Source organism: Peromyscus californicus, unplaced genomic scaffold, assembly GCF_007827085.1.
Source record: "Peromyscus californicus insignis strain IS unplaced genomic scaffold, ASM782708v3 Scaffold_1__1_contigs__length_55948999, whole genome shotgun sequence".
NCBI classification, from domain to species: domain Eukaryota; kingdom Metazoa; phylum Chordata; class Mammalia; order Rodentia; family Cricetidae; genus Peromyscus; species Peromyscus californicus.
In genome coordinates this window covers 49,092,523-49,105,096 of record NW_026294492.1, presented here as the reverse complement: position 1 = coordinate 49,105,096, position 12,574 = coordinate 49,092,523, and the positions used below count along the sequence as shown (strand labels likewise).

The 12,574-nt window shown below is 45.7% G+C and overlaps 1 protein-coding gene across 1 annotated transcript in view; it reads left to right on the top strand.

Annotated features, from left to right (window-relative positions):
- The first annotated feature begins 279 nt into the window (after positions 1-279).
- Adgre1 (adhesion G protein-coupled receptor E1) overlaps positions 280-12,574 on the top strand; it is a 71,147-nt gene continuing 58,852 nt past the window's right edge. The window contains exons 1-2 of the mRNA XM_052746784.1: positions 280-342; positions 7,385-7,447. Of these exons, the coding sequence (XP_052602744.1) occupies positions 312-342; positions 7,385-7,447 (94 nt within the window). The 5' untranslated portion in view covers positions 280-311. The remainder of the gene's footprint in view (positions 343-7,384; positions 7,448-12,574) is intronic.

Sequence of the window (12,574 nt, the reverse complement as noted above, 5' to 3'; positions counted from 1 at the left end):
GGAGATAAATGGTGGTGCTGAAAAAGAGAATGAAAGGGAGAGGAGGCGGGAGATGGTGAGAGGAGGGAGAGGAGGGAGAGGAGGCGAGCAGGCGGTCAGGGAGGAGGAGAGGGAGAAATGTATGCACCGCCAGATTTAAGGGAGAAATTAGGGGATTGCCAGGCTGTCCACCTCTGATGGTGGCAACTCAGCAGAAAGTTGCTGGGGCTCCGTCTGGCTGCGTTGAGCAACCCTGGCTCCACCCCTTCCCTTCTTCACAAAGTAAGCTTTTAAAGGGAAGGCTCTCTTCATTGAATGACTGCCACAGTACGATGTGGGGCTTCTGGCTGCTCCTCTTCTGGGGTGAGTGTCAAGTTGAATGGGGCAAGGGAGGGATTGGTGAGGTGTGGGCTGGAAACGGATGTCAGGGAGAAGGCTCGGCCTTGGAAGGGTCCGGCCCATAGGCTACTGTCTCAGGTCTGTTGTACACAGCAAAGACCTACCTTGGGAAACCTTTGACAAAATTCCTTGACTCAGGGAAGCCCATCCACCAGGGTAGATCTTCCTAGGGCTGTTCATTTGGTATGTGTGTGTTTGTGAGCCATCTCAGTTCTAGCCAGAATGCAGCACTGAGTAAACACCTGGGGTTCCCATGTGTGCATCCAGGTCCCCCAGGACGGTGCAAGGGCAACAGAAACCCACACAGCAATGGCAACCATTCCTTTACCATTGCACAACACTTCATCTTCACAAAGCCCTTATCAGCCTTATCTTGCAGAGCAGAACCAGGGGGGTGAAGGAGGTGACTTGCTGGCTTGGGCAATAGCTCAGTGTGTAAAGTGCCTACTGTGCAGGTTGAAGATCTGAGTGGTTTTTTTGAGACAGGGCTTCTCTGTGTAGTTTTGGTGCCTGTCCTGCAACTCGCTCTGGAGACCAGACTGGCCTCAAGCTCATAGAGATCTGCCTGCCTTTGCCTCCTGATTAAAGGCGTGTACCACCACTGCTGGGGAAGTAGAGACCTGGTTCTTGATGGTCAGCCAGCCTAGCCTACTTGGTGGACTCCAGGCCAGTGAGAGAATCTGTCTCTAAACAATTAAGGTGGATGGCACCTGAGAAAAGATGTCTGAGGTCACACACACACACACACACACACACACACACACACACACACACAACAAACACACCCCACATGCAATGCACACACACAACACACATACATACTCACAAATACAAAAAGAAATACTTTGGACAAAGCTTAGCTAATGAGGGGTGGAACTAGAATGTAAAGTCGGTCCAGCTCTGGTCTTGTTCAAGATGGGTAAAAGAATTCCAGGCGAGTGTGAATTCTTTGAGAAACTGGGCTGTGGTTGGGGTTGTGCAGTGGGGAGCCAGGGAAGACACGTTCTGTGCTGGGACCAGACCAGGGGTGGTGTGGGGGGCTGCAGCGTCCCTTACTGGCTCCTGCTGCTTTTGTTTCAGGCACCAGAGTGTCTCACTGCGTGATCTTCCACTTCCCTGGTTTTCTTGCATGTTTTCAAGATTTTTTTGTTTTTTGTTTCAGGAGATAGAGATTTCCTGTTTTAGAGATGAGAGAAACTGAGTCATGGAGAGTTGAAATAACTTTTCTCAGTGCATAAAGTGTTATTGGTGAAGACGTAATTAAAAACCACCCAACATATTAAGAAATTGTGTGTATGTGCATGTGCACATGTGTGTGCCCACACATGACTCTAGAGGTCAGAAGACAACTTCAGGTGTTGGTTCATGCCTTTTACCTGCCAAGAAAGAGTCTCCTCTGTACACCAGTCTAGAAGGCTCTTGGGCCTCTGTGGATTGTGTGGTTTCTGCCTCGAATTTTGCTGTAGGCATGCTGCTGTTATAGACATGCACGAGGGCTAAATTTACATGCTTTCTGAAGATCTGAAATCAGCTCCTTGTGCTTGCATGGTCAGTGTTCTACCCACTGTCTGGATGGGCGTCTGTCTAGTGGAATGTCTGTGTAACAGCTCTCCATAGTCATTATCTGTCTGTCTATTTATGTATACGTGTGTGTATGTGTATGGATCTAACATCTATCTATCATCTCTCTCTCTCTCTCTCTCTCTCTCTCTCTCTCTCTCTCTATCATCTATCTACCTATCTATCTATCTATCTATCTATCTATCTATCTATCTATCTATCATCTATCTATCTATCTATCTATCTATCATCTATCTATCTATCTATCTATCTATCTATCATCTATCTATCTATCTATCTATCTATCTATCTATCTTTCTATCTATCTATCTGTCATCTATCTTTCTATCTATCTATCTATCTATCATCTATCTATCTATCTATCTATCTATCTATCTATCTATCTATCATCTATCCATCCATCATCTATCTATCTAATCTACCATCTATCAATTATCTATCTCTCACCTACCTATCTCTATCATCTCTCTCTCTATCTCTCTATCTCTCATCTATCTCTCATCTATCTATCTATCATCTATCTACCTATCATCTATCTATCTATCTATCTATCTATCTATCTATCTATCTATCTATCTGTCTATCTATCATCTATCTACCTATCATCTATTTATCTATCTGTCTATCTATCATCTATCTATCTACCTATCATCTATCTATCTATCACCTATCTATCTATCTATCTATCTATCTATCTACCTATCTATCATCTATCTATCTATCTATCTATCTATCTATCTACCTATCTATCATCTATCTATCTATCTATCTATCTATCTACCTACCTATCTATCATCTATCTATCTATCTATCTATCTATCTATCTATCTACCTATCTATCTATCTATCTATCTATCTATCTGTCTGTCTATCTATCTATCATCTATCTACCTATCATCTATTTATCTATCTGTCTATCTATCATCTATCTATCATCTATCTATCTACCTATCATCTATCTATCTATCACCTATCTATCTATCTATTTATCTATCTATCTATCTATCTATCTATCTATCATCTATCTATCTATCTATCTATCTATCTATCTACCTATCTATCATCTATCATCTATCTATCTATCTATCTATCTATCTATCTATCTATCTATCTACCTATCTATCATCTATCATCTATCTATCTATCTATCTATCTATCTATCTATCTATCTACCTATCTATCATCTATCTATCTATCTATCTATCTATCTATCTCTCTATCTATCATCTATTTATTTTCATAGCATTCATAAAGCTGCGGGCTTCTTCCTCAGCGCTGCATAAGCTGGGTTGGTGCACACTTTCAACCTCAGACAGAGAGATAATAACGATGGAGAGCTGTAGAGAGACATTAGGCTAGACAGACGCCCATCCAGGGAGGTGGAGGGAGGAGGATGAAAGGCCGAAGGTAGCCTTCAGCTCCATAGTGAGTGTGAGACCAGCCTTGGCTACATGAGACTCTAGCTAAGAAAAAAAGACCTATGGCAATGGTTACTCTCATGGCGTTGATCATAATAGTGACGAGGCATGGAGATGATCACAGTAATTGCACAGGTGGTGATGATGGTGACCACACAGGTGGTGATGGTGACCACACAGGTGGTGATGATGATGACCACACAGATGGTGATGGTGACCACACAGGTGGTGATGGTGACCACACAGATGGTGATGGTGACCACACAGGTGGTGATGATGGTGACCACACAGGTGGTGATGATGGTGACCACACAGGTGATGATGGTGACCACACAGGTGGTGATGATGGTGACCACACAGGTGGTGATGATGGTGACCACACAGGTGGTGATGATGGTGACCACACAGGTGGTGATGATGATGGTGACCACACAGGTGGTGATGATGGTGACTACACAGGTGATGATGATGACCACACAGGTGGTGATGGTGACCACACAGATGGTGATGATGGTGACCACACAGGTGGTGATGATGGTGACCACACAGGTGGTGATGATGGTGACCACACAGGTGGTGATGATGATGGTGACCACACATGTGGTGATGATGATGGTGACCACACAGGTGGTGATGATGATGATGTTGACCACACATGTGGTGATGATGATGGTGACCACACAGGTGGTGATGATGATGGTGACCACACAGGTGGTGATGATGGTGACTACACAGGTGATGATGATGACCACACAGGTGGTGATGGTGACCACACAGATGGTGATGATGGTGACCACACAGATGGTGATGGTGACCACACAGGTGATGATGATGATGACCACACAGGTGGTGATGATGGTGACCACACAGGTGATGATGGTGGTGACCACACAGGTGGTGATGATGGTGACCACACAGGTGATGATGGTGACCACACAGGTGATGATGGTGACCACACAGATGATGATGGTGACCACATAGGTGGTGATGATGATGACCACACAGGTGGTGATGGTGACCACACAGGTGATGATGGTGACCACACAGGTGGTGATGATGGTGACCACACAGGTGGTGATGATGGTGACCACACAGGTGGTGATGATGGTGACCACACAGGTGGTGATGATGGTGACCACACAGGTGGTGATGATGGTGACCACACAGGTGGTGATGATGGTGACCACACAGGTGGTGATGATGGTGACCACACAGGTGGTGATGATGGTGACCACACAGGTGGTGACGATGGTGACCACACAGGTGGTGACGATGGTGACCACACAGGTGGTGACGATGGTGACCACACAGGTGGTGACGATGGTGACCACACAGGTGGTGATGATGGTGACCACACAGGTGGTGATGATGGTGACCACACAGGTGGTGATGATGGTGACCACACATGTGGTGATGATGATGGTGACCACACAGGTGGTGATGATGATGATGTTGACCACACATGTGGTGATGATGATGGTGACCACACAGGTGGTGATGATGATGGTGACCACACAGGTGGTGATGATGGTGACTACACAGGTGATGATGATGACCACACAGGTGGTGATGGTGACCACACAGATGGTGATGATGGTGACCACACAGATGGTGATGGTGACCACACAGGTGATGATGTTATTGTTGGTGACTACATAGATGGTGATGATGATAGTGACTATGCAAGTGGTGATGATGATGATGATGATGGTGACTACACAGGTGGTGATGGTGATGGTGATGGTGACTACACAGGTGGTGATGATGGTGATGGTGATGGTGGTGGTGATGGTAATGGTGATGGTGGTGGTGATGGTGGTGGTGATGGTGGTGGTGATGGTGGTGATGATGGTGGTGGTGATGGTGGTGGTGATGATGGTGGTGGTGATGATGGTGGTGGTGATGATGGTGGTGGTGATGATGGTGGTGGTGATGATGGTGGTGGTGATGATGGTGGTGGTGATGATGGTGGTGGTGATGATGGTGGTGGTGATGATGGTGGTAGTGATGATGACTTCACAGATAGTGACGGTAATGATGGTGACTTGACAGGTGGTGATGATGGTGGTGACCACACACATATCAGTGATGGTGATGGTGACCTCACAAACTGTGAGACAATTTCAAGGAAGATTTTGTCTCACCGTCTGTGATGGTGGGGTCTGCCCTGTTGGGGAAGCCTTGGCAGAGTTCATGGTTGGATTGTGGGGCTGAACTGCTTTCTTCTTGATAGTCTATGAAGCAGAGAGTTAGGAAGTGGCACTGGAACACAAATCTTCAGCCACTTTCCAAGGCCTCACCTCTAAACCTCCCCAAATAGCTCCACCATCTGGTGACCAAGTGGTTAGACACTGTTTTGTAGGTTAAATGTCACATCGAGGCACAGCAAACGGTAGCCTTCATGTTTATATATAGTACGTGAACATGTGTCTTATATACAAAAGAGCAGTTGAGGCACCCTCTTCTCAGATGACTCTAGCTTGAGTAGAGTTGACATAAGACTAGCCAGGGACATACACACACACACACACACACACACACACACACACACACACACACACTTAAACTAAATGTGTGTCTGTGTGTATGTGCACCTCAGTGCAGGTGCCCATGGGGGCTAGAGGTGTCGAATTCTCCTAGACCCAGAGTTACAGGCAGAGCCCTCCTCCTATCCTCCTTCTCCCTCCTTCCTCCCCTTGTCCTCCTCCTTCTCCTCCTCCTCCTCCTCTTCTGCTTCTCCTCTCTTCAATTGAGAAAATACCTCTGTAAGATTGGGCTGCAGGCCAGCCTGCAGGGTACTTTCCCAACTAGTGATTCATGCAGGAGCATCCAGCCCACTGTGGGTGGTGCCATCCCTGGGCTAGTGGTCCTGGGTTTTATAAAAAAGCAGGCTGAGCAGGCCATGGGGAGAAAGCCAGTGAGCAGCACCCCTCCACGACAGCTCCTGCCTCTAGATTCCTGCCCTGTGTGAGTTCCTGACTTGCTTCAATGATGAACAGTGGAAGTATAAGCCAAAGGAATCTTTTCCTCCCCAACTTGCCTTTTGGTCATGGTGTTTCATCACAGAAATAGTAACCCTAAGTGAGAAAATACATACTCTTAAAATTAACCACCCTGCTCTCCTATGAAATTTCAATCCCACAGTGATCAGTCTGATCCTATGAGACATAGAAGTTGGTTCTGTGCCCATCTTCTGCAATAGTTCCTGAGCCAGAGTTGGGTGTTGGGGAGGGCTGGAGTGAAGCTGTGTCTTCTGAGCATGATTGCACTTCAGGATTTACAGCAGCTGCGGCCACCTGCACGAGACCTGCACTGGGTCAAGTCAGTCAGCATCCTAGTCTGGCTCCATCCCCAGCTAAGGATCTGCGGAGAGTTGATGGCTGCCGGGAGAAGAGTCCGCTTGCTCCAGGGATATGCCCCGGAAGGCTGCCTGTGCTCTAGTGGATAGCCCTGTGCCTACATGCAACTAGAAAGCACTTATTAGATTCAGTGGATTGTTTTTTAAGTAGAGAGTGGTCATAGAGAGCAAGGAGAGGTCTGAGAGGAGTTTTAAAGTAGTATGGGGGTGCATATGATCAAAATTATTGCATACATGTATGAAATCCTCAAAGAATAAATTAAAATATAATTAAATAAATGAATGTAATGGTATTTTAAGTTGGTTCTTGAGAAGACATTAAAATATGGGTTCGTTTCCCAGCACCCTCGTGGCAGTTCCCAAGCTCCTGTGACTCCAGTTTCAGGGGCTCCTTCCAGCCTCTGTGACACTGCACCTCTTAAAAAAGAAAAACGTCGTGAAAACGAAGCGCATAGAAATCAGGAGCACTCCGTGAAGACTGTGCAAAATGGCACAGCTCCCTCTGCGGGCTCCCTCGGAGGGCTCCCTCGGCGGGCTTCCGTCCAGCTTTGCCACGCTGACTTACACCGGGTCAGGCTACCGTTAATTTTGCTGGTTGAGCACAAACCACTTGTCAGCAGTTCATGCCTTTTCCTCCCTCTCTTCACAGGCTGCAGTGGTGTACACAGATGGGGGATGACCACACTCCCCACACTGGGACAAAGTCTGCAGGGTAAGTTAGCCAAAGAGAACAAATGACTGGTCTGAATGGGATGTGTTTTGGAGAGCGCTCATGTCCCAGCAGCCGAGCCTCACACTTCGTGGGACTGAGTTACAGGCGGAGCCACGGTATCTACATCCCCTAGTTCCCGCTCCAGGACATTTCCTTTGAGCTCTGAAATAGTTGTGTAACTTCAGGCAAGATACATAACCTGTCTGATCTTCACTACCATCAAGTGTGGGTTTTAGAAATTGATGTGTGTATGTCACAGGGGTGCTGTGAAGGCTCTCTTTTGGTATAAGGCCCCCCATATTCTGAGGTATTAATTCAAATTCTCTTTTCTAGTCTTCTAATCCTTGTTTTTGAGATAGTAATAAGGACATTAGCATGTCTTTTCCTGTTTTGTAACTCTGGAATGCCATAATCAAACCTGGTCATTGGGTGTGACCTTGTTTTGGGTCTGTGGAATCCAGCTTTGACAAGAATAAATATCGGAGTCAATTCATAAAGAGAAGAGGTTTATTTTTGTTTATGTTGATAGGGATCTCCATCTGTGGCTGGCTAGCCCCAAAGCGAGTGGAGCATCATTATCGCTCTACTTCTGGACTGCAGGTGCAGGGGACCGCTTGGTCCTCTCGCCGTGTTTCCTCCTGAAGAGGCATTTTGTCACTTTGTCACAGCATCGAGAAAAGCAGCTAACAAAGGCAGGGATCTGAAACTTACCTGAGATATGGTGTCTGTATTACTTATCTGAGAGTCTCAAGGACACCGTGTGTTTTGGTCGCATTCACTCCCATCTCCCCTCTGCCTCCTCCCAGAACCACCCCATCCTTGCCTCCCAGTTCTGTGCTCTCTTTTAGAAGTTATTCACATTTTTGTATTTTATTTAATATTAACACCCGAATTCCCTTCCCTCCAGCTCCTCCTCTGTATTTGCCACCACTTTTCCTCCTAACTTTATCTTCTATTTTTCCTTTTATTTTTTATGTGAAAATAATTAAAAAATTACATCATTTTGCCTCTCTTTCCTCCCTCCAACGTTTCCCATGTCCCTCCCCTGCCACTCTTGACATTCCTGGCCTTTTCCTTTAATTGTTCTTGTGTTATTGACACACACATTATACACACACACTCACACACATACACTCACACCCTCTCTCAACATACCAACACACATACACATGTACACACACATACACACAAACAACCCCTAATATACCATACATATATATGTATGCAATACACATACACACATACCCCTCCATACTCACACATACATATACATACAAAAATATACCCCAAATACCAACACAACATACCTATATACATACATACATACATACATACATACATACATACATACATACATACATACACAGACACCATCCCACATCAACACATACCCATATATACACACATGCATGCAACCTGCTCAGTCCAGTTAGTTCTACTTGTATGAATATGATTTCAGGACTGACCACTTGGCATGGGGTAATCAATTGGGGACTTTTCCTCGGAAGAATGATTCTCCCTCTCTCCACATTCCTTGGTTGTCTACATCTTTAGGGGTGGGAGCCTGTGAGGTCCTCCATCCCACGTTAGCATGTCTTTGGCGACCTCCTTGTTCAGTCATGCTTAGGCAGCTGTATTGCTGAGGTGTCATGGGCAAAGGGTCTCTGTCACTTCTTGGAGACAGGATCTCTCATCAGACTTCCTTACCCCCTGGCTCTTGCAAACCATCCACCCTGTCTTCTTTGGTGTCCCTGAGCCTTAGGTGCAGGGGTTGTGATGTAGACGTATCCTCAGGGGCCGGGCTCCCCCACGATCAGTTAGCTATGTCTGCACCTTGACCTGCTGTGCTGTGGTTTTCCGTGATGGTCTTCCTCTGCTTCAGAGAGACACTTCTTGATGAGGGTGAGATCTGTGGGAATGTGAATGCGTTTTTAGAATGCACTTAGAGGTTATGCTGGTCTGGTAAAGTGGCAGTAACGGGCTCTCCTTTAGGATCCATGACTTCACTAGCCCTGGGTAGTTGGCTGGGTTCCCAGCCATGCTTTCCCTTCTGTTTAGTGGGCCTTACGCCCAATTAGACAGCCGTTGGTTACATCTGAGATAGGAGTGCCACTGATGCACCTTTAGGGACATCTTACCATTGGGAAGCATTGTCTGCTCAGGTGGTATGACTTTATTTTATATGTATATATTATATATGCATACACACATACTTATATGTATTATATATAATTTTAGGTAAATATAAAATAATGATTCTTTATGGCTTTTCCAAAAATCCTTAGTGTTACTTATCCCTCCTCTCTACCCAGTCTTCCCAATGAAAACATCTGTATCCCGACGTTTCCCTCTATAGGGTACCTGCCCCCTGTGGCCCATTTTTACCTTCCTGGTTTCTGCAGTTACTCCAGGATCTGTACTCACATCTGAAGACATGGAGCTAGGAACTGAGGATGGGAGAGAACATGCCTGCATGTGCACATGTGAGGGACCATTGCCGGGGGGGTGGGGTAGAGGAGAGTCAAGGTTTTTTTAAAATTGCTGTGTGTGTGTGTGTGTGTGGTGTGAGTGTGTATGTGTGTGTGGTGTGTGTATGTGTGTGTATGTATGTATGTATGTGTGTATGTGTGTGTGTGTGAGTGGTGTGTGAGTGTGTGTATGTGTGTGTGTGTGGTGTGTGTGTATGTGTGTGTGGTGTGAGTGTGTATGTATGTATGTATGTGTGTATGTGTGTGTGTGTGGTGAGAGTGTGTATGTGTGTGTGGTGTGAGTGTGTATGTGTGTGTGTGTGTCTGTGTGTATGTGTGTTTGTGTCTCACTGTATAGTCCAGACTGGCCTTGAACTTGTTGTGAACTCTTGTCTCAGATTCCAAGTGTCTTGGATTGTAGGCGCACACTTTCACAACCGGTGTTAGTTCATCTTTTAACAATAAAGATCCATGTGCTCTATTGGCTGTGGGTACTAACAGGAAGTACAGGGACCAGAAACAAAGGCTCAGGGGAGAGTTGAACTGTTACAGTCTTCCACATCCCCTGATTGATTTGCACCGTGTCTGTCTTCCATGACTTGAATTTGATCAAGTAGCTATTGCTTCTACTGTGGTACACTTTCTGCTTATCAAAACTTACAATTTTATTAGATTTTTATTTACTCATGTCTGTGTATGCACATGCACACATGTAGCACACGTGTGAAGGTCAGAGGGCAGCCCAGGAGGGTGGAGTCTGCCTCCACCACATGGGTCCTGGGGTAGAATTTGGGTAATAAGGTTTGGGGGAAGCACATTCACCTAGTGAGACATTTATTTATGATTTAGTTCTTTGAGAATTTCTCATGTCCAAACAATGGAATATCATTTCCACCCACTTCCCCTGAACACACCTTCCTAACTTCAGCTGTGCTCTCTTTTAAAAAAATGACCCACCACATACAGTGAAGGTCTCGGGTAGTCCAATCAGGCCATGAGCTCACTATGTAGCCATTGTTTTAAATTTATGTTTTGAATGCTCCTGTCTTCACCTCACAGGTCCTGGAACGACAGGAGTGAACCATCATACCCTCCTCTCTTTTGTTTTCCTCTGAGAATTATTTACGTCATTAAAAAAAAAAGGCATCACCTGCTTCTTGTAGGACTTTAAAAAGAGGATCTGTTGAAAATGGGAGTATTGAAGCTGCCCAGATGAAACTGTGGAGACAGGAGGCTGGCGTAGCAGCAGGACAGCACGTACAGAGGGCCCGGGGCTATGGAGACTTTGGCTTTTAGGTCAAGGCAGGCTGTGAGCTGGGGAGGTCGTCAGATGACCAGGCTCCCAGGACAGGGTTCTTATTCTGGTTTTTGGAAGGACTTGAAGTTTGAGAGGTTTAGGATAGAGGGCCCCCAAAGAAAAAAAGATAGAAGGTCCCAGAAGTGTGCAATGTGGCCACTGCAGAGAAAGAGGAAGCTGGAGAGAGATCTGAGGCTCCGTGGGTGGGTGGGAAACACTGGGTAGACTGCAGGGCCAGGAAGTGGCTCTGAGCCAGTGTGACAGGAACACAAGGGAGACATGTAGGGCAGTGGTAATCTGTCTTTGGGGTGTAGGGCAGTGGTAATCTGTCTTTGGGGTGTAGGGCAGTGGTAATCTGTCTTTGGGGTGTAGGGCAGTGGTAATCTGTCTTTGGGGTATAGGGAAGTGGTAATCTATCTTTGGGGTGTAGGGCAGTGGTAATCTGTCTTTGGGGTGTAGGGCAGTGGTAATCTGTCTTTGGGGTGTAGGGCAGTAGTAATCTGTCTTTGGGGCATAGGGCCATGGTAATCTGTGTAGGGCACTTCCCAGGGTTTCCACTCTCCCATTTGATGTCTGCACCATCACTGCTTTTCAATGCTTCACTGTTCGCACATAAACTCATATGTAGTAATAGGTTTTGCTATAACACTTTCTTACATGTATATTCACCCCAAATGCCTTGTCTTGTGCCCCATCCCCTACTTCCACAGATCTCTCTCTTCCCAATAAAAATATAAATAGTATTCATACACAAATGATGTAGATGCTGAGAAAGAAATCAAGGAACAAAATCCACTCACAATAGCTCCAAACCAAACCAAATCAAACAGGACATGCACACGTGCACAGACACATACACATATGCCCACATATACACGTGCACACACGCATACACACATATGCACACAGACACACAGACATATATATATATATACATACATATGCACACACACATATGCACACAGACACACAGACATATATATATATATGCACATATGCACACACACATGCATGCACACAGAAACACATAAACAGATGCACACATACACACACACAGACAAATATGGACACACACATATACACATACACATAGATACATACAAACAGGAATGCACACACACATATGCACAAACATACAGACACAGGCACACATAGTCACACAAACAGATACACACACAGACACATGTACACATACACAGACAGACAGACAGACAGACACACACACACAGAGACTCACACACACATACAGACTCACACAAATCCACCCCACCTGGGGATAAATCTAATCAACAAGGGAACAGAGTCTACCCTGACAGTTATAAAACACCAAAGCAGGAAACTGAGGCCGTCACCCCACAGTGG